General features: G+C 45.8%; 2 protein-coding genes across 2 annotated transcripts in view; both read right to left on the reverse strand.

Annotated features, from left to right (window-relative positions):
• WDR73 (WD repeat domain 73) overlaps nt 1-1,571 on the reverse strand; it is an 8,728-nt gene extending 7,157 nt beyond the window's left edge. Inside the window, exons 1-2 of the mRNA XM_006867182.1 lie at nt 1,531-1,571; nt 809-876 (exon numbers count right to left, since the gene is read on the reverse strand). Of these exons, the coding sequence (XP_006867244.1) occupies nt 809-876; nt 1,531-1,571 (109 nt within the window). The remainder of the gene's footprint in view (nt 1-808; nt 877-1,530) is intronic.
• An 8-nt stretch (nt 1,572-1,579) lies between these two features.
• Nucleotides 1,580-6,031, reverse strand: LOC102829854. Its single transcript, XM_006867183.1, has 4 exons — nt 5,875-6,031; nt 5,217-5,389; nt 3,465-3,625; nt 1,580-1,775 (listed from the first exon to the last, which is right to left on the reverse strand). The coding sequence occupies exons 1-4, from the start codon at nt 6,029-6,031 to the stop codon at nt 1,580-1,582; spliced, it is 687 nt and encodes a 228-aa protein (XP_006867245.1).
• Nucleotides 6,032-23,016: the final 16,985 nt, after the last annotated feature.

Below are 23,016 nucleotides of genomic sequence, written 5' to 3' on the forward strand. Positions count from 1 at the left end.
CCAATTCATGGCAACCCTGTAGGGTTACTGAGCCTACAAATCTTTACCGGAGCAGAAAATCTCATCTTTCTCCAAGAGTGCCTGGTGGACTTGAACTACTGACTTTGAGGGCAGCCATCCAGTGCTTAACCTACAGCGCCCCTAGTTGTTGTTGTTGTTATGTGCCGTGGAGTCGGTTCTGACTCATAGGGACCCTGTACAGGGTTTCTGAGGCTGTAAATCTTTAGGGGAACAGAAAGCCTCATCTTTCTCCCACGGAACAGCTGGTAGTTTCAAACTGCTGACCTTGTGGATCACAGCCCAATTCGTAACCACTACTCTACCAGAGCTCCTTACAGTGCCCCTAGAGTAAGGATAAATTCTGCCCTATCAGAATGTAAACTTGGATTAGGGGATGGAAAAGAACAAGGCGAATCGAAATGCTGAAGAGACACTTCTTATTGTTATTAAGCACTGTGGAGTGGGTTCCACTCATAGCGACCCTGTATCAGTTTCTGCAGTTCAAATGAACCTTGGGGTTCCAGTGCATTATCCTGGAGAGCCACACAAGAACGCCTAAAAGCCTACAAATGACTAGGAGGCCCTCAGGCTCTCAGAGAAGGGGGTTGGTTTCTTCCGGGCTTAACATCCAAATCCGGACTTGAGAAATGGGTTGCCAAGTTTAGCAAATATTTGGGAAATCTTATGTGAAAAAATTATTATTTGAAATTAAAATTTAAGTTTTATCTGGCAAATCTTGGAATTCTTCCTCTGTGGGCTAAAGATGATGTTGTTGTTAAGTGCTGTTGAATCAACAGCAATCCATCACCTTTGTCACCACGCCATTCAAGGACTCGAGTGGCTCCTGAGAGGTCGAATGCGTGAAAATCCTGGTACCTGCATGATAGGGACAAAGTCAGAGAGTGTACATCAGTTCACTGTCAAAGAATTCTGAGATAACAGCACGATTCAGTAGATAGGGGCGGAGGCTGTGGAGTCAGACCGACTTGGGACCACAGAATCTGGTCTTTAGATTCCCAGTCACTTAATCTTCCTAAAACTCGGTTTGTTGTTGTTGTAAAGTGCCGTCGAGTCGGTTTCGACTCAGCGACCCTGTATAGTTTCCGAGGAGCAGCTGGTGGGTTTGAACTGCTGCCCCAGTGGTTCACAGCCCGATGCTGAACCTATAGCGCCACATCACGTACTCATTTAAAATACCACCGACTTCCCAGGGCTGATGTGAGAAATCAATAGAACTTGTGTTCAGGCCTCAACTCACAGCCCGGCTCAAAAACAAAGTCACCTATTTTTACCATTCACAAACTCTGCTTCTGCTCTTACTACTTCCTCACTCATCCTGAGCACACACAAAGATGCCATTTTCCAGATTCCGGATGCGAGGCCTAGAGGAAATCCTCCACAACGGTTTAGCCTCGCCACCACCAAAGATTCGACCCACCCCAGATTTCCCTACGAGCCTCCGCCCCGCGCCCGTTCGCCCGTCAGACCCGCTCCGGCCCAGGCCCCGCCTCCCAACTCCACAAAACTTACAAGCGTAAGGACTCCACGAGCCAGTCCTCGCTGGCCTCCATAGCAACTGTCACTTCCGGCCTGCTACTTCCGCTTGCGAACCTTCCTGGAAGGCACGGCTCTCTCGCGAGGAGTGGGTGCGGCCTGCTCCGAGCCGGTGGGCGTGGTCTTCATTCAGAGGGTGGGGCGTTGAAGGATAGCCGAGCTCCGGGGCTGGGAGAGCTCCGAGGCTCTGGGCCAAAAGCTCTACGCAGATGACGTAGAATCTGGGATTTCCAAGATGTCAACTCCAGGCGGGCCCGAGGCACCATCTACCTGCCCGTTTTAAGACCAGGTGGTCGGCGGTTGAAACTCATCATCTGCTTCTCTGATACCCTATACAGGGTCGCTGTGAGTCGGAACCGACTCAGTGGCACTTAAACCTTTTTTAAAGGTAAAGGCACTTAAACTTAAAAAAAAAAAAAGTCGGAGACGGCTTGAGGGCACTTAACAACAATAATAACAATTCTTCAGCCCGGACTCCTGCTGTGGTGCTGTAGGATCAACAATGTACTGTGAGCCACGAAGTCAACAGTTCAAGCCCACCAGCTATACCTCAGAAACCCTATACAGCTATGAGTCGGAACCGACTCAACTGCACTTAACAACAGGAGTCCTGATGTGGCGCTGTGGGTTCATGTGCTGTACTGCAAGGTCGGTTTGAACCTCAAGGTCAGTGGTTCAAGCTCACCACCTGCTCCTTGGAAACCCTATACAGGCTCCCTGTGAGTCAGAATCTACTTGAAGGCACGTAAACAGCAACAGAATCAATTGAGTCAGAACTGATTCAACAGCACTTAACAACAACATCATCTTTAGCCCACAGAGGAAGAAGTCCAAGGTTGCCAGATAAAAGTTAAATTTTAATTTCAAATAATAATTTTTTCACATAAGATTTCCCAAATATTTGCTAAACTTGGCAGCCCTGCACAAGGTCAGTTAGGCGTTGGGCAGCTAACAGCAGGTCTGTGGTTCAAACCCTTCAGCCATTCCGTGGGAGAAAGATGAGGCAGTCTGCTCCCTTAAAGTCTCAGAAACCCTGAGGAGCAGTTTACTCCCCCCTTTGGGCTCACCGTGAGTTGGAACTGACTTGATGCTTGTGGGGTAGGTGTGCAAGGACAGGGAGTAAATTGGCAGAGAGCTGGCTTCTCGCCCCTGAATGTGCTGGGAACTTGCTTGCTGCAAAGCTTGACATGAGGATGAAATGAGGTTTGTGAAGCTCACAGTGTGCTCTAGGAAAGGGGCTGTATTGTTGCTTGGTACTGTCCCATCGGTTCCAACTCAGAGACCCTAGGCACAACACAAAACGCTGCTGCTCAGTCCTGCACCATTGTTACAATTATACGACACTTGAGCCCACTGCTCCTGCCACTGTGCCAACCCATCTCGTCGGGGCGGTGGGTCTTCCTCTTTTTCACTGATCCTCCACTTTACCTAGGCTGATGTCCTTCTCCAGGGACTGGTCCCTCCTGATAACATGTCCAAAGTATGAAAGATGAAACCTTACCGTCCTGGCTTCTAAGAAGCATTCTGGCTGTACTTCTGCCAACACAGATTTGTTTATTCTTGCTTGAGCCAGTAGGTGGCAGAGCTAGAGTAGAACCTAGCTTGTAGTTCAGGACCTGGCACACAACAGGTGTTGAGTATTTGCTCCCTGAGTGAGTGAATGAGTCAGTGTTAAGCTGGTGCTATGGAATGTTCTGGGCTTTTTAGAGCCAGCCTATTTCACTGAACACACAGCCCTCCGGTCTCCTTTCCCTCCCATTCCCTCAAACCGGACTAGAAAGAGAGGACCAGACATTCTATATAAAGAGCAGGGTTTTATTCACAACTTCAACAGGGAAGCAAGAAATAAAGCTGGAACATCATTTGTGTCTGAACAGGCGATATTCCTGGCAACTCCAACCAGAAATCACAGTAATGGAGTTGGAGAGTTCCGATCCCGGGATCTGCATCCAGATGCGGCCATTATCAGGGTGCCATTAGGCACCTTGCCTGGGAGGACACAGTTGAAGCTGTGGCGTTGTGTCTGTCCCATTATCTGCATCATTTCTGCAGTATGTGCACCAGCGGCCTCCTGTACTGGATAGAAACACATAGAGGGCATCCTGCCATTCCTAAGTGCTACCTTTCTTCAGAGGTGGGCACAGCAGGCTCTTAATTGAAGCAAGTACCCCATCATCTTTTGCCCCAAAGACCCTGGGAGGCGTAAGGGGCAGTGATTTTCTCAGAATAACAGCCCCAACCTCACAAGTGGTCATGACAATTCAAGGAGATCATGGAAGTCCAATAGTGCCTGGCCCTGGCCCAGGATCTGGCTGTCACTCCCCACTCTCAGCTCTGCTCCTGACACCACTCTAAAGCCTCCACAACCCAGGGTTGCATATTGCTTCCTCTGAGACTCTCTAGGCCAGCACGCCTTCATGATCAATAGCCTTAAAGGTGCCATCATCTCCCTTCAGGCTCAGCCAACCCTTACATCTGTGCATCAGGAGGGTCAGGGATGTTGGATGGGGCTGAGTTTGGTCTTCCTTAGGGAATCTTCCTCCACCCACCTCGGTTCTTTCAAAATTCATGCCGTATGTGCTGGGTATAGTGAGCAATACAAAGGGAAGTCAACAACAGGTACTGCCAGGGAGCACACAGATTGATAAGAGTGAACTTACCTCCCTTTTACTGAATGCTTTCTATGCACCAAGCACCACGTTAAGCAAATAACAAAAATGTTTTCATGTAATGAGAGCAAGGGCTATTGTTATCCTGGCTTTATGGATGAGGATGATGAACTTTGGAGAAATGAAATGAGGTTTCCAAGGTCACACGGCTAGTAAGAAGCAGCAGTGAGCTAGGAGCCCAGCATACTGCCGCCAAAGCCCACATTTAGTACCACTGTATTCTGCACACAGTAAGTACCAGAGAGGAAAGTGGATGGTGGAGAAACATCTGCAGCAGGGAGAAAAGCGCTACTGTTCTGCTAGGCAGGAAACTCAGGCTGGGTTTGGGACTTTGATTCAATAGTTCACAATCAAGGAACCAAGGGTGATTTTGCCCACCCTTGGTCTGGAGATGTTTTTGGTTGTCTGGAGAAATTTTTAGTTGTTTCAAATCAGGGGATGCTACTGTATCTTGTGGGTAGAGACCAAGGATATTGCTAAACGTTCTAAAATGCATAGGCCAGCCCCACAGTGCAAAACCCAGTCCAGAATGTCCAGCTTGCTGCCATAGGTCATGGAGGCAGCATGACTTAAGGGGATGAGCTAGGTCAAGGGGAGCAGTCTGGACTCTTTCTTGGCCATTAACCACAAATACTGACTCTTCTCTTCTCCTAAGAATCCCAGCTCTGGCCACAAGCACAAAGAAGATAAACCAAAGGGGGAGTTGGCTAACATAGGAAGTAGAGTGGACAGCTGGTGTTGGGAGGAAAATTCTGCTGCAAGTGGCTGGATAATCTGAGGCTGTGACTTCAGACTGGGGACTGGGTCAGAGTTGTTCCCTGGGGTTTGCTGGTGGGGAGGTCAGCATTCTTTTTTTAAATCATTCCCCTGTGAGCCCTGGGAGAGCCTGGGACGTTGGCTTTCATGATGCTCAGGTCAGTCATGCTCTAAACCCAGAACTCAGTGGTCATTCTCCGTGTGAATGAGCCAGGGGCAGCCTGAGCTGAGGCTCACCTGGGCGTGGGGTCCTCCACTGCCAACGCTCATGCCCAAAGCCTTCTTTAACTGGAGGATCCTGAACAGATCATGACTCAGCTGCTGTCGTTGGTCCCCCAGGGAGATGTGAGGAGTGGACCCCAGTGGGGACATGCTGAGGGGATCCAGACTCTTCTTGCCCATGAAGTGACCTGGAAAGGAGATGTCAGGGCACAAGAAAGTCGGAGTGCAGGACCCCACCCCCGCAGGAAAACTCCCCCTCTCTCGCACAAAGACCCCCTGGGTGGAAGGTGGAGAGGAGGGTGGGATGGCACAGGGCCCGAAAGAAACCCTGCCCAAGAGGAATGGGAAAGGACAGGGAAGGAAATAGAGAATGAAGAGGTATCTGGAAGGTCGGGTGCAGAAGGAAGACACAGCAGAGGGGCGATGAAGGCTCAGTACTCAGGGAGCCTTGCTAAAGGTCAGGGTACCAAGCTGAGTCGGAGCTAGAATCTGCAGCTAGCTCTGCTTTGAACTTCGCCAAGTCACCCATCGGTTTGAGTCTCACTTCCCCATCTAGTGAATTAGACAAACCTCGGAGTCCCCACCTGCAGTTACAAGGGGGTCCGTGGCTGAGTAGTGGTCAGATAGTTGGTAAGGAAACAGGGTCTACAGAGGGAGGTCCTCCAGGACTTACCGGTGGCCCAGAGGTTGCCCCGCGGTTGCACTCGGATCTTGTTGGCTCGGCTCCGGGGCTCGGGAAGGTCCCAGCTGAGAGGAGCGGCGCCGGCGGCGAGCAGAGAACAGAGCAGGAGGCCACCGAGCAGCCGAGCGCCCCCCGCCCGCCGGCTCATGGTTGTCCCCTGGGCGCTCCCGCGCACTTCCTCCCCAGCTCTTCCAGTGGCCCGGCTGCTCCTTCGAGTGTCTTGCGCGCGCCTTCCCTCCTTTTAAACCCGCGCCTCCAAGGGCGGAGCCTGCCTGAGCGCTCGCCCCGCAAGCCTTTGGCTAGGTATTCTGTCTGAGGCTCGCCACCTTTGGAGGGTCTGTCCGGGAGGGCTGCGGTCCCTCCCCAGAGCCCTGCACACCGCACGCCTGTCCCACACGTGAACACCGCTTCAGGGGCTCAGCCAAAGCCCACCAACTTCAGGCTGAGCGCCTGGCATAGGACAAAGCCGTCCCCCGGCCCTCCTTGCCACTCGCACCCGACTTGGGCCAGCAGGTTCTGTAGTGGTCTCACTTCTTTGAGCCTCTCTTCAAAGGGTAAAAGTGGGGGTAAGGAACCTTCTCCAATGTGACCCTCACATTTTGTGCCAGAAGCATCAGAGGGGCTCCATGAGATCCCCATCACCTTGGAAGAATCTGACCCTGTTCACTCACCGGCTAGTCTAGAAGTTACCCACGATGCGGTCTTGGCGCACAGTAAGTGCCGGGGATGATACTACAGAATAGTAAAAGATGGTGGAATAAGGATGCTACCACCAGCTGAAGGAGTTCTGCCTCTGTTATGAGCAGTTACCAGTCGGGCTGCTAACCTCAAAGGTTAGCAGTTCATAACTACCAAGTGTTCTGCGTGAGAAAGATGAGACTTTCTGCTCCCATAAAGATTTACAGCCTGGGAAACCTTATACAGGCCGCTGAGTCAGAACCGACTCCACAGCACACCACTACTACCTAGGAGTGCGGATTGTCAACCTTCTGGTAGTGAGCGCCTGGCCTCGGTTGGGCAGTAGGCAGACTTCTTCTGTCTCAGGGATTCAGGAATCCGTATACAAGGCATATAATCTTTCTAAACCTCAAACGGCAACAACCATGCTTAGCCCTCCGCCTCCCTCATGATGAGGACCTATTCAGCCTTCTCTTAGAAAGCAACAACTTCCGGATCGGTGGCATCACTTAATGATGAGGGCAAGATGCCCTGCTCCAGAACAATATTCCCTCCTCCAAACATTAGCTGGGACCTAGCCATCTACTTCTGAAAAGCAGAAATGGTCTGTGAAAACCTTATGGATGGCAGTAAATAGTGTCTGAGACATGAAGTACTGGAGACAAGCCCTTTAGTTTGAATGTGGGGAAGAGCTGCCTCCTCAGAGTTGAGTTGACCCTAAGGATGTGGATTGAGTAAAGCTTTCAGGACTTACATTTGATGATGTGGTATTTGAAAAGAAACAGCTGCAAACAACCATTAATAATCAGAACATGGAATGTATGAAGTATGAATCAAGGAATATTGGAAGTTGTCAAAATGAAATGGAATGCTTGAAGATGGATAGCCTAGGCATTAGTAATGGGCTGTTACTGGCCATTTTGAATTGGACAAATAACAACACTGTGCTGAAAATGACCAAGAACAGCACTGCATTCACTGTCAAAAAGAAACATTTCAAGATTTATCCTGAAATACAATGCTGTCAATTGATAGAATATCTGTGTGGCGCTGTAGGATCTGCTCTGGGCTGAAAATCACAAGTCAGTAGTTCAAATCCACCAGGTGCCCCTCAGAAACCTATATAGTGTTGCTATGACTCAGAACTAACTCAATGGCACTTAATAAAAACAAGAAGGGAGACCAGCTAAAACAACTACTATTCAAATTTACGGACAAACCACTAGTGCTAAAGATGAACAAATTGAAGATTTTTACCCACTTCTGTAGTCTGAAGCTTATCAAATGGGCAATCAAGCAACGTTGATAATTACTGGTGATTGGTATGCAAAAGTTGCAAACAAAAAAGGATCTGTAGTTGTACTATATAGCTTTGGTGATACAAATGATATAGGAGATTACAGGATAGCATTTTGTAAAGCCAACAATTTACTCAGTGGTAAAATATTTTTCAACAACATAAACAACTATACTCGTGGACCTCACCAGATGGAATTTTAGGAATCGAATCAACCATACCTGTGAAAAGAGATGACAGAGAAACTTACTATTATCAGTCAAAACAAGGCCAGAGGTAGAACAGACCACCAACTGGTCATAAGGAAGTTCAAGTTGAAGCTAAAGAAAATGAAACCAAGTTCACCAGGCCTGAGTCTGTTCCATCTGAATTTGGAGACCATCTCAAGAATAGATTTGAGATATGGAACACTATGTCTGAAGCCAGAAGGGTTGTGGGATGACATCAAGGGCATACACAAAGAAATCAAAGGCAAACAAGAAAAGACCAAAATGGATGTCAGAAGAGACTCTGAAACTTACTCTTGAATGTTGAGGAACTAAAGCAAATGGAAGACATGATAACGTAAATGAGCTGAAGAACAGATTTCAAAGGGCAGCTCAAGAAGACAAAGTCAAGTATTGTAATGAAATGTATAAAGACCTGGAGTTAGAAAACCAAAGGGAAGAACACACTTGGCATTTCTTACACTGAGAGAACTGAAGAAAAATAGTCAAACCTTAAGTGGTAATACTGAGGATTCTATGGGCCCAAAAGAAAACGACTTAGGAAGCATCAAAAGAAGATGGAAGGAATATGTAGAGTCACTGTACCAAAAAGAACTGGTCAGTGTTCACCACTTCAGGAGGTAGCATATGGTCAAGAACCATAGTATAGTACTGGAGGACGTTCAAGCTGCACTGAAGGCATTGGTGTAAAACAAGGCTCCAGGAATTAATGAATGTCAATTGAGATAGTCTAACAAACCAGTGCAATGCAGGAAGCGCTCACTCTATGCCAAGAAATTTGGAAGGCCTAGCCATTCCACTGGAAGAGATTCATATTTATGCCTATCTCAAAGAAATGATGCTAAAATTATTGAACAATATAATTAATATCACAAGAAGTAAAAATTTTCTAAATTAAAAAATGGTTCCAGCAGTATATCGACAGGGAACTGCTAGAAATTCAAGCTGGATTCAGAAGAGGACATGGAACAAGGGATATCACTGATGATATCAGATGGATCTTGGCTGAAAGTAGAGAATACCAGAGAGAAGTTTACCTGTATTTCATTGACTATGCAGAAGCATTCGATTGTGTGTGGACTGTCACAAATTGGGGATAATATTTCAAAGAATGGGAATTCCAGAACACTTAATTGTGCGCATGTGAAGCCTGTATATAGATGAAGAGGCAGTCATTAGAACAGAACATGGGATACTGCGTGGTATTAAACAGAAAAGTGTGTGTCATGGTTCTATCCTTTCATTATACTCAGTCTGTATGTTGAGCAAACAATCGGAGACACTAGACTATATGAAGAACAGCATCAGGATTCAGAAGACCTATTAACAACTTGTAATATGCAGATGGTACAAACTTGCTGAAAGCAGAGAGGACTTGAATCACTTTACTGATGAAAATCATAGTATGGATTGCACCACAACATAAAACAATCCTTACAACTGGACCAACAAGAAACAACATTCTGATAAACAGAGAAAAGACTGAAGACGGCAAGGATTCTTTTTACTTGGATCCACAATCAACACCCATGAAAAAAATTCCATCTTTGAATTCTATTATTCCACTTTTTAAACCCCCCTTTGAATACAATTTGCATTGGGCAAATCTGCTGCAAAAGACCTCTTTAAAGCAAAACATCACCTTTAGAATTTAGGTGTATCTGACCCAAACTCTGGCGTTTTCAGTCTCCTCATAGGCCATGTGAAAGCGGGACAGTGAGCATGGAAACTGAAGATTTGATGTCTTTGAATTCTGGTGTTGGGGAAGAATATTGACTACACCATGGACTACTAGGAGCATGAACAAATTTGTCCTGGAAGAAGTACTTCCAGAATGCTCCTTATAAGGGAAGATTTCTGTTTATGTACTTTGGCCGTGTAATCATGAATCAGTCTCTGAAGAAGGACATTGTGCTTGGTGAAGGGTCAGTGCAAAAACTCTCCACAAGATGGATTAACACAGTGGTTTTAACAAATGGGCTCAGACGCGATGGCCATTGTTCCTCTACTGTTCACAGACAGACTAAATGGCACCTAGGAACAGCAACGTTCCGAGCACCACGCTGAGCACAGGAGAGAAGACAACGATGACCCTCCAGTGGCATCACTAGAGCTCATGTTACCTCTTTGTGGTTGGGCTGGCTCGAGGCGCCCCCCTCCACCCCCCACCCCCGCCACCTCAGCTCCCAAGGCTGTTTCACCTCCTGTGAGGCCCGCCCTTCTCAGCAAACCCCCAACTTCCTTAGTTCTTACTCTTACCCATTGGCCAGGGTGCCCCCCATCCACTGGTGGGTGCTACAGCTTGCCTGCACCCTGGCTGGCAGGTATGCTTGGGAGGCGTGACGAGTTACCACACTGTGACGGGGTTGGTTGTGATGAGCTATCGCCTTGGGTGACGGATCACACCAACCCTAGTGACTCCCGGCCCAAACAGCGGATCCTGGGGTTATTTTGGTGTTAATTTCTCTTATTGTCAGGGGGTGTGACCCATACCCACCTCGTGGTGCCACTGTGACATTCCCTCCTTCCACAAATGATGGATGAGCTGGCAGCCGACCCCTGCCTGGAAGTCTAGTGTGGTTATGGCAGGACCTACTGCCCAGTCTGCTTTAATGGCAGCAGTTGCTATTACTCCTCCTCCATCTATGGAGCTCTGGGGTGGCGCTGTGGGCTAATGCGTCAGACTGCAGTCAGTTTGAACTGCAAGGTTGGTGGTTCAAGCTCACCAGCTGCTCCTCAGAAACCCTATACAGGGCCACTATGGGTCAGAACTGACTCGATGGCAAGGCATAACAACAACAACATCATCCATGGAGCTCAGGAAGGCCTACTAGTTCCATGGACAGGCATTTTGGGGAGGGAAGGCTTACACGAGAAGCTGGCTGTCATGCAGAGCTTCCAGGAGCATGACACTCAAGACAGGGATGCTCCATTTCTGACTCTGGATTTTTTCTAAATCTCCTTACTTCTCATCCCCCTCACTGGCATTTACACCTCTGCTTTCTTGTCACTGTTTAGCCACGGTATTCAGATATAGTTCTTAACACCTTCCTATAATAATCATTCCCCCTGCCTCCCCCTCCCCCTTCTCTGCATTCATCACACAGAGACATTCCATTTCCTCTGGTCCATGAACGCAGAGGAAACATACGTTGTTGCTGTTGTGAAGTGCATCGAGTCAGTTCTGACTCACAGCAACCCTGTACAGGTTTCCAAGGAGCAGCTTGTGAGTTTGAACTGCCGAGCTTGAGGCTCAAAGCGACCTCGTGGTCCAGTGGTTTATCCCACAGAGCCACACTAGGACTTCAGTGGAACATACAGGAGCTGGTATTTATTGGGTGCGTCATCTAAAAGGAAAGAGCCCTGGTGGTGATGTGGGATAAGTACTGGATTGCTAACCATAATGCTGGCAGTTCGATACCACCAGCCCCTCAGCCGGAGAAAAATGAGGTTTTCTTCTCCTGTGAAGATGTACAGTCTGGGAAACCCAGAACAAGGCCACGGTGTGTTGGAATCAACATGATGGCAGTGAACCTCATCTAATGCTTGAAAGAAGCTTGTTGTTGTCTGTGCTGGGGAGTCAGTTCCGACTCATAGCGACCCTGTATAGGGTTTCCGAGGAGCAGCTGGTGCATTTGAACTGCTAATCTTGTGGCTCGCAGTCTAGTGCTGATCCTATAGTACCACACCAGGTGTCTCACAACTCCATAGTTGTTGCTAAGTGTTGTCGAGTCGGTTCCGACCCACAGTGACCTTGTATAGGGTTTGCAAGGAGCAGCTGGTGAGCTTGAACCACTGGCCTTGTGATTCAAACTGACTTTGCAGAGTTCAGCGCATCAACTCACCGTGCCACACCAGGACTAGAAGTTAGGTTAAATGCTCGTCTTATAGGTGAGGACAGAGAGAGGTTGCCACTATCCTGGACATCACACAGTAATGGAGTTGGAATCAGATTCCACGGTCTGTCTGGAATACAATGCCCAGGGGTCCCCAAGGTTTTGCAGGGCAGACACAGCTCTTCCTAAGCCACACCCACTCCTGTTTTACTGTCCTAAGTGTAAACATCAAAGTTGGTTCAGATTTCTCAGGAGGAGGGGGGTGGGAACTGCATTTGGAGTCCACCTCTCTTCTGTAGGTAAATCCTGTTCCTTCCAGTTTTGCTCTGGTGGGTTTCAGTATCCTTAAGCTAGACACAGCCTGGGGTTCGCAGCTCCAACCAAAGCTCTGAGACTGACCCCAGATGCCCTTGGGATTGTTTTATCTGTCAGCCTCACACAGGAAATGGGGCTTTCTGAGGATTCTAGAAACAGAGGCAGCTGAGCAGCTCCCTCATCAGCTATGGAACATGGCCACAGAGGGCCTGCTTCTAGGTATGCCTCAGAGGGGAAAGGGAGGCAGAGTAGAGAAGAAGGTGGCTTGTCCAAGACAGCAGGCTCTTCCAGGGTTTAGAACGAGAGGAGCTCAACTATGTCCTGCCTGCTCCCCTGGTCCACTGGGATGGCAAGGGAAGCCCAAGGAGCTTCATCCACTCATAGCAAATCACATAGGGCGGGGGGCCGGGGAGTTCTTCAGCGCTCAATCTTCACCCCTGCCAGGAGTCCACAGCATTCAAGGACATCCACAGAAAATGTAGAGCAAATTCACAGGGCAAACTGCAAAGTGACTCAAGTAGTAAAAGATGAATGCCAACTCTTGTTACCACCGACACCAATAAAATAGCTAAATGTCACCATGGTTTTTAAAATAAGAAACTGCCTGAAATAAAGGAGACATGAGACATATTTTTGCTATTTTTTCATTACATTGGAATTAATTACAGTACCATTTCTTCGCAACCAAATCTTTTTGTTGTTGCTTTCTAAACAGTCTTGTAAGCATGTTCCTTCTTTCCTCAACACTGCTCTCATGTAGCAGACTGGTTTGATGCCTGTTTACAGAGGAATTACCTCAAGTACAAAGGAATGACTTGCAGGGACGCTAAAGAACTGGGGAACACCAGATTGCTGCGCCTTATGTCTACCTAATGTTAATCTAGAAAGTATAAATTTAAATCAGGCATAAATGAACCTAGTGAAAAGGAACAAAACCCAACAAACATCGTTCACAATGTTGTTAAATGTGGTCGAGTCAGTTCCGACCCATAGCAACCCTGTATTGGGTTTCCGAGGAGCAGCTGGTGAGCTTGAACCACAGACCTCGTGGTTCAAACTGACTTTGCAGTTCAATGTATTAACCCACAGTGCCACAGGATGGTGTAAAATCTCTATTCTGGCGAACTTTTGAGCATGGACCAGAGATCTTCCTTTCTAGAAGGCTGGGATAGAGATGTAGAGAAATATCCTGGGATATTTTAGGTGCTTCCCTTTGGTTTCAGAATGGGGAACAAACTCCAGAATCAGGAAAACAGTAGTTATCTTTAAGGGACGTAAAGGAAAGTCAGAGATATCTGATACAATTAATTTCTCAGTCTGACAGAACATATGAGTGGGGCTTTAAGAAACTTGTGGAAAAATGGAATTGAAAGACAATGATATTTTTCCATGAACTTTTTCAAGTTCCCTCGTATAGGGATTAACTACCAAATCAGGACCTAAACCATTAAGAAACTGAAATTGCCAAACCCCAAAATGTTTCTCTGAAGGCAATCTTCAAGGCTTTTTGCTGCATTTGGATCGTGCATCTGGCTCATCATCTGACCTCTGGTTCTTTGGACTTGAGACAGCAGTCTGCCATATTGCTGGCAGATCCTGTGAGTCCTTAGCTGCCTTGTATCTTACCTGCTTATCTTGGGACTCATCAGCAACTTGCTGTCTTCACTGCCTGTCTTGGATTTGTTCACCTCTATAGCCAGAAGCCTGCCGTTGACCTGTTGGTCTTGGGTTTATTAGCCTCTGAAGTTGAGTCAGGAGAAGCTTCTAGTCTGACATCTGACCCATGGACTTGGAATTTGTCAGCCTTTAGTTTGAGCCATTTCCTTGAGATAACCTCTCTGTAGGTGTTTGTGGCTCATGTGAATGCTCACTAAAGGGTTACCTCATCAGGTGGGATGACACTTCTATGGAAACCGGTAATCCTCTTTCCCTGGCCTCTCCCGTCCTTGCCTGATGGGCCCACGAACAATGTGGTGATGGAGGCAGGGATGGAACTTACCCATGGGCTCAGCACCATGGACTTTCAGTCACCAAGACTGATTTAGCTCCAGCCACTGCTAAGTGCTCAATCGGCCTGTGGCAGAGACCAACGCTGCGTCCACCGTATGGGACCAGTCCTTGGGAGATGAGTCAGCAGGTTGACTGCACCGGACCACTTCCATCATGGAATGGGCAGCATTTTGCTCTTACTGAATAGGCACTTTTTCTGGATATGGATTTCCCTTCCTTGCATGCAATGCTTCTGCCCAAACGACCATCCATAGACTTACAGAATGCCTTATCCACTGTTCTGGTATCCCACATAGCAGAAGACTGGGGTATCACACCCAATTTTGTGATATGGTAAAGGAAACACATGTGTTCTGGCTCATACATAGGCCACGAGACCCTGGACAAATCCTTTAACATCTCCTGTTTCTTCTCTATCGTAAAAAGAGAAAATTAAATGAGAGTAAAAGCTTGTTGTAAATTGTGAAGTACGTCGCAGAGCAACTGGCACATTTTAAGTGCTCAGCATTATTAGCACTGGAACCTAGGCCAAGCAATGCCTCCTTTAAATCTGAAGCCATTACAAGAACAAGTATTCCCTGGACAGTAGGTCAGGCTACGTTGTTGCCCCGCCAGTGTTAGGCCCAGGTATTCATGAGTAACCAGAGAAGCGGAAAGGCCAGCACATCTACCTTAACTCTCAATTCCAGACAGAGTTCTACCCAGCTTTCTCTTTTCTGGTTAAATAGCTATCAGGCTGACACTGCTGAGCAAAGCGAGATGCTAGCTGATTTGCTTGCCTGATGAAAGTCTTTAGCACAAAATCTTCTAACTGTACTCTTTGAATTAAAGCAGGAATCAAGCTTACGAATCCAAATAAACTGGCCAATTGAAAGTAAGGGTTCTAGAGAAACGATTCTTGATCCAGTAGGTGGCATTCCAGAATCTCCTAAGATTGGCAGGACAGGGATATTGGCATTTGAAAGTCGTATTTAATGTAATAATAACTGTGTATCGGTTTTATAATACAAACTTATGAAAAAGCGAGATTAAGTATTACTGGTTGGTGAGGACAAGCGCGCTTACGTGGGGGGCAGTGTCAGAAAGGAAAGGGGTATGAGATTTTTGTTTCTGAAAAGGGACCATGTGTTTAAAAGAATAAGGCACACTGTTCAAGAGAGCTAGCTGAAGAGTCCTGCTTGATCACAGGGCCTCTGGCCTTTTTGTGTGCTGAACCACATCTGCTAACTCACCAGGTCTTTTGTCAGAATCTGGATTTGGGCATTCATTCCAACAGCCGATTCTCTTTAGCGAGAGGTCTTCAGACTGTCCAACACCAGTCCTCTGAAATAGAGCTCATTATAAGCAGAAATTGATTAAGAGCTCAAAATGCAATCAAGGTGCCTTAACTTCTGAACTCCCACAGGTAGTATGATCTGGCAGTCTCCCATGGACCATCAGCACTGCATCAGAGGCTTTGATATGATATGAGGGTAAGTCAAAAAGTATTGCTACTGGGGGGGGGGGCGTCCAGTTTATGTACAAGTTTACTCCAGAAACATGTTTAAACACCTCTCTTGAGATCAGAGGATGGCTGTACACAAGCTGTCTAGGTAATACGTTTGTCTTATAATCTTCTTAGGGAGCCTTCAAGAAAAATCAGATCCAATCAGAATAGTGATTTTGAAAGGGATCTGCTAGTCCACTACATTCAAGATCAGAAGGTTATGGTGCCTGTTTTTTGGTACCCCAAAGGGGTTACCTTGATAGACTTTCTCAAAGGACACAGGACAATCATGGGAACTTATTAGGATTAAGTTTTAAGAAAATCACAAAGTGCGTTGTTGAGAAGACGACTACGATTTCCCGTTGTCTCCATTTTTGAGGGTAGGAAGAGCTGCCCTATTTCAATTTTGTTGGGAAACCTGCCCCCACCACCCACCCTACAGTCCACATCTTGCCCGTCCCACTGTTTTCATTTCCTAAACTCCATGAATGTTTGTTTAAAAGGACCATGATTTGAGTCCCCCAAGGATGATAAAACTATCTTTTTTAAGTAGTATAAATTGAATGGGCAGAATTTTGATATTTTTGTTTAATAAAGGTTTCTGTGATTTGAAGCAACACTTTTTTGACTTATGAGGGTATTTAGAGGTTTTTTTGCTCATTACATCTATTTCCCACTCTGCACTAGCCTTCAGACTCCACAATGATCAATGTTAGAAGTTCAATGGCTATTTCATTAAGTTTTTTTAAGTGGTCATAGTAGAGGTGCAGTAACATCTGGCTTAAAGAATGGGCATCTAAAATGATGCTGTACAGCTTGGTGGATTCCACTATGCATCTAACCACACATATATTGTTGTGCTGCAGAAGGTTCATATATATATTTTTTAAATGAGGAAAATACTGTGCTCTTGAGCCTTTATAGTCAAGAAAACAAACTAGTTCAACTTGTCACTATACCAAAAAGAAATGGTCAATGTTTAACCACTTCAAGAGGTAGCATGTGATCAAGAGCCAAGGGTACTGAAGGAAGAGGTCCAAGGTGCATTGGAGGCATTGGCAAAAAACAAGGCTCTGAGAATTGATAGACTATTAACTGAAATCTTTCAACAAACTGATGTAGCACTGGAGGCACTCATTCACCTATGAAATGTCAAGGAATATGGAAGACAGCTACCTGGCCAACTGAATGGAAGACATCAATATTTGTATCCATTCCAAAAAGAGGTGATCCAATGGAATATGGAAATCATCAGACATTTTACTTGCATGTGCTATCATTAATATTCTAACAGTACACTGACAGGAAAGGTTCAATCTGGATTCAGACATGTAACAAGGGATATCATTGCTGATGTCAGCGGATCTTGGCTGAAAGCAGAGAACACCAGAAAGATGTTTACCTGTGTTTTACTGACTATGCAAAAAGCTTTAGACTGTGTGGATCATAAGAAGCTATGGGCAAAATTGAGAATGAATGCTCCAGAACACTTAATTAGGCTCATGAGGAACCTGTACACAGACTAAGAGGCAATCATTCAAACAGAACAAGGGGGACACTGAATGTTTTAAAATCAGCTAAGTGTGTGCCAGGGTTGTATTGTTTCACCATACTTGCTACGCAAGTAATCCAAGAAGATGGATTATATGACGATGTGGCATCAAGATTGGAGAAAGGCTCATTAATAATGTAATATACAGATGATACAACTGCTTTCTGAGAGTCAAGGGGCCTTAAAATACTTACTGATGAAAATCAAAGACCACAGCCTTTGGTATGGGTTGCACCTCAATGTAAATAAAATAAAAATCTTCACAACTTGATCAATAAATAACATCATGATAAACAGAGAAAGGATTGAAGATATCAAAGACTTTATTTTGCTTGGCTCCACCATCGACACTCATGGAAAGAGCAGTCATGAAACCAAACAACATATTGCATTAGGCAAATATGCTGCACAACATCTCTTTGAAGAGTTCAAGAGCAAACATGTCAGTTTGAGGACTAAAGTGCACTTGACCCAAGCCATATTTTCAACAGCATCATATGCATGTGAAATTTGCACAATGAAAAAGGAAAACTATCAAATTGATGCCTTTGAGTTACGGTGTTGGAGGAGAATATTGAAAGTGCCATGGGCTGCCAAAAGAACAAACAAATCAGGGTTGGAAGAAGTACAACCAGAAAGCTTCTTAGAAGCCAAGATGGCCAGACTTCATTTCTCATACTCTGGAAATTGTAGGACAAACAAGTCCCTTGAGAAGAACATCCTGCCTGGTAGAGGGACAGCAAAAAAGAGGAGCTGCCCAGTGAGATCGATTGGCACAAGCAGCAACAATGGGCTCAAGTGTAGCAGCAAGTGTGAGGAGGGTGCAGCGCTCGGGGTGTTTAGTTCTGTTGTACACATTAGGAACTGACTCAACAGCATTTAACAACCACTTACTAAAGATGTCAACTTTGCCTCTTGTTGGTATTAAGTGCTGTCCAGTCAGCTTGTTATTAAGTACCATTGAGTCTGTTCCAACTCATAGAGAACCTATATAGGTTTTCACGAAGTGGTTGGTGGGTTTGAACTGCCAATCTTGTGGTTAGAAGTCCAGAGGTAGAGAGAATATCCCCGGCTTAACTATAATATTTAAGGAGCTCTGGTAGTGTAGTGGTTACGAATCGGGCTGTAAACCTTAAGGCCAGCAGTTCAAAACTACCAGCCGCTCCGCAGGAGAAAGATGAGGCATTCTGCTCCCGTAAAGATTTACAGCCTCAGAAACCCTGTACGGGGTCGCTATGGGTCGGAACTGACTCGACAACACTTAACAACAACAAACTGTAATATTTATGGAAGAGACTGCTTGAAGGAAGCATGGCCCCGCTGAGCTCTGGCTCTTTGCAGAAGTGTTTCTGTCAAACTATGCCCACTCTGCGAAGCATCCTCTGAAACAGCCATGTAAAAATCACTGTTTGTCATTGTTGGGATTATTGCACAACATCACAGTGCTTTTGCAATGAGCTCCCCTAAGAGTAATTTCTTGGTTCTTGGGAGTCATTACAAGTTTTGTTCCCCCACATTTCTTTTATGCCCATTCCATGAAGCATAGAAATGACTGTTTCCCTCCTTGCTACAGCTGCTATGGAACTGAGGGCCGAAGCCATGGCTCTCCTTAAGCAAACAACAGAACTTTCGACGCGTCTTCTGAATATTAGCTTTACCTCTAATTTCATTCTTTTTTCCACCCACACTGACTTCACTTCCCAGCCCTAAATTCTTAAATTATTTTATATTTTATCACTTAGTACTGGGTGTATCTTTACATGCCACCCCAATTTCTTTTTTTAGAATTAGGCAGAGTATAAATAAGTCTAAAATGTGCAAGGCACTGTGATAGGGACTGAGACGTACATATGCAAGGATGAACCAGAAGCCGGTCTTGTCTTGTCTATACCTTTAAGGAAGCACCTTTGGTAGGGGAGAGGGACATACTTAAGCCCCTCTGAGGGCCATGCCAGGGAGAAGCACACAGGCAACCCAAGAAAGCTATACCATACCTTTAAAATGGTCCTCAAGAGTTGGATTTGAGGCTGTTTGGGGCTCCCTGGGCACCTTTCTATCACTTATCATTCTATGTGAAAAAATTTGTTTGCACACATTGCTCCTGTTATGGGACTGAGGTTCCTGGCCCAAACGGATTTTGCCTTATTTTTCCTTGTATCCCCAGGACCCAGTCAAAGATCTGGCAACTAGCAGACAATCCCTGCGGGTAGCAAGCAGCATCAGGACCGGCTGTCTGGACAGTATGAGCAGAGATACAAGAATGGAGGAGCTGGTGAGAGATAAGAACAGAGGGGTTGATGAGGTGAAGCTGGACTTGAAAGATGTCTTCACCATTTTTTGGTGACTGTGCATTCTTCAGCACTCCTTAGTTATACAGCATTCTTTCCACAGCCAGACTCCCCAGAGTCACGTGTGAAAAACAGTATTTGTTGTTATAGGCCTGAAGGCCTACCCGATGACACCTACGGTTTTAACAAAACAGCGACAAACAGACCTAGCCAGAGAACAGTCCGAACAGGCTGCATCCCCAACTGAATGAGCAGCCTGGGGAAGGTGGGCAACCTGTTCAAGCAGTTAGAAATCAACTAGATCATCTCTGAAGTGCACAGAGTGACAACTGTCACAACTTGGGTACACTTAATGCTGCAATACCCTCCTTGTCAGGTTCCAAGCGGTTATTTAAGACTTGGAACACTCTTATGCAAATGACCAAGAAATTCACACAAGGGTGACAAAGTCTTTATTCCAAGTCTGTCCTTTGTGAGAGAAGTGTGTGACTCTTCATGAAAAGTAACAGAGGCCAATGTATCTCACATTATGAATTAGAAGAGAGGAAAAGTCTAAACATACACACAAATAAAACAAAACCCAAGATCAACGTTAAAAAAATCTCAAAAGGGTGCTTAAAGGAACCCCAGAGTGATAAAGACTTTAGGTTCAATTTGACAAGGCCAAAGATAAGATATTTGGCTGGCGCCTAAGTTGGTTCCAAGGCAGATTATACCAACGAATTAGTTGAGTGTCTGTCTATATGATGAGTCGCTATCCTGAAGGAGATTATGATCTGGCTGGGGAGCTTGAAGCCAAATCCTCAAATTCAAAATAACAATGTAAGACTGCAAATGCTGAGTGATAAAAGAACAGTTCTTTTTGTGAGGAAGGTGAGACTCAGACAAGCAAAAAAGAGAGTGTGAGAAAATAGAAAGGGTAACAGCCAGCAGTATGGTACCAGGATGTTTAACGCTAGATGAACCCAAAGTCTGCACAGCACAAAGTGGGGAACACAAAACTACGGCCCAAACAAGAGTTCCTTCTGAAAATGAATGGGGCTTTAAAAAGAATTCCCCACCAGCGGTCAGTGGGTACTGTGGAAGCCTGTGAGTTGCCATGGTGCTGGACACTGCGTATCCCAACAGGGCTGTCTGCGGAATACAGGTTTCAAGGGAGCGCCCAGATTGATGCAGACTAGGAAGGCAGGCTTGCTGATCTAGGCCCGGCAGTTAGGCAGTGGCGACCTGTGGACCACAACAGCACTGTCCCACCTAAAGTTGTTAGAGGAGGGTGCCATGTTTGGTGAAACAGAGGATCAGCGAGGGTGAGATGGACTGGCACGTGGCACCAATAATGAACTCCAACAACGACACAGGACCAGGCCATTCTTCATTCCATTGTCATGGGTTACAGTCAACATGGCGGCCATCATGAGACTGACGCAGGACTAGGCAGCGTTTCGTTCTGTTTCACCCATGTTGGAGTCCATGGTGGCTTATCATGCCACGAGTCAAAATCAGCTTGAATGGCAGCTATCTAGTTACACTATATAATGACCTAATTAGGCACTGACTGGCACAGGGCAGGCAAATAGCGGCCTGTGCCACCTGAACTGCAAGGACTTACTGACTATGTACTTCTGGATTCAGGTGATGCCCATGAGAATGGGGTAAGAAAGCTAACTGTAAGACTTGGTAACTGATACGTGCAAGAATTAAAAATCCAGGAAAATATTCTTCACAGAAAGTGTGAATTTTGGGGGGGAAGTTTGGGGGAATTCTCCACAAACTTGAATTTAAAGATGGGGCAGTGAAGTGCAAGTGGCCAGTAGGAACCAAGAGACATGGGCTAGAATAAGAAAAGGTGTTTGGAAAAATCATACAGGGATTTAACAGCTACTAGAGTGGATGAGTAACAGCCAAGAGATAATTCCATTACCCAACTCTCATTAAAAGTGTCAGTTCTCATGCTTTTGTACCATTTCCTTCATTCACAATAATTAAGACCTCCAACTTCCCACCTGCTTTACCAAACCCCAGAGAGGTTATAACTTCATAAAGTAGCAACCTGAACCTCTCTGGTATTTCTTACATTTCAAAAAGCTTTTAAACTGGAAAGCAATATGGCGTTTCCTCAGAAGGTTGGAAATAGAAATACTTTATGATCCAGCAATTCCTCTACTTGGTATGTACCCACAAGAAATACAGGCCTTAACACGAGTAGATATATGCACACCAATGTTTATATATGCAGCACTATTTACAATAGCAAAAAGATGGAAACAGCCAAAGTGCCCATCAATTGAGCAATGAATAAACAATGGAATATTATGCTACCTTGAAGAATAACAAGGAGGCTGCAAGCCACCGCATAACATGGATGAACCTTGAGGACATTATGTTGAGTGAAATGAGTCACAAAAAGAGAAATATTGCATAGGACCACTACTGTAAAAGACTAAGGAAAAGAACCCATACTAAAAGGGAAGGGGGGGATTCTTTGCTGGCTACTGGGATATGGGGGATGAAGTGAGGGGAGGGAGGGGAAGGTGGAGCACAGGGTAAGGAATAGACACAGGATAGGTTGAGTGCTAGGAAGGGGAGGGGGCAATATACAAGAAGGGGGAGGGGAATGGAAGAACAAGGCGTATGGGAGAACAATTAGGCAGGTTTACATGGACTAAATTTATTATTTATTTAAATAATAATGACGTATGCACAACCTTGGAACAACAGGGCTCTGGGATAAGGGATTGAGACATGGTTGGAATGGGGAAAAGGGGGGAAATAATGTTAAGATGCTTAGCTGTCTTTTCAATCTTGGTATCCCTGGCATACCATTATAAAATAGACACTTGAGGGGGAGAGAAAGGAATAGCCAGAAATATCACCATAGAAAGCTTATTAAGTCTGTCTTCTGCCTATAACTGATTGGAATACCTAAAATGGGGCTACAATGTACCCAGGGAAGGAGGCTTCCTGCAGAGCCTCTGCATTACATAAGACTATAGGTGGAATCCTAAACCACATCCAGAATCTTCAGAGAAGGGAAATTTCCACTTGAAAGGACAAGCAGACCAACCTGGAGTGGCTAGAAGAACAGAAGATACGTCTTGAAAGTAAGACCGACAGGAAAAATACAAAACAGTTATAGGCAGACCGACTGATTACTACAACAAGCAAGTTGCTCACCCAGGAGACATCAAGGCAAGTGGTTGGGTCCCCTCAGAGTAAACCCCCTTCCAAGACTCAACGGGAATACACATTCTGATTGGTGAACACATTCGTCACAGATAAGGGGAAGTAAGGGAAAAACAGCAATGAAGCTGTGAGCTATGCCCTACAACGTTTAACAGACTCCTGTGAACCCTGGTGGAGACCTGGTTGGCCAGCAGTGTGGCAAGACCTGGGGACTCTTGGGCCCAGAGTCAGTGACATAGCCACAGAGGACTAGAGTGGAGA

The sequence above is a fragment of the Chrysochloris asiatica genome, unplaced genomic scaffold (assembly GCF_000296735.1).
Source record: "Chrysochloris asiatica unplaced genomic scaffold, ChrAsi1.0 scaffold00101, whole genome shotgun sequence".
NCBI lineage: Eukaryota > Metazoa > Chordata > Mammalia > Afrosoricida > Chrysochloridae > Chrysochloris > Chrysochloris asiatica.

Excerpts from the sequence above, each read along its gene's own strand:
- LOC102829854 (XM_006867183.1), bottom strand. The coding sequence starts at position 6,031 with ATGAGCCGGCGGGCGGGGGGCGCTCGGCTGCTCGGTGGCCTCCTGCTC. Across the intron at positions 5,390-5,874 it reads GGGCAACCTCTGGGCCACCG|GTCACTTCATGGGCAAGAAG; the intron begins GTAAGTCCTGGA and ends TCTCCTTTCCAG. Across the intron at positions 3,626-5,216 it reads GTGGAGGACCCCACGCCCAG|GAGGCCGCTGGTGCACATAC; the intron begins GTGAGCCTCAGC and ends TATCCAGTACAG.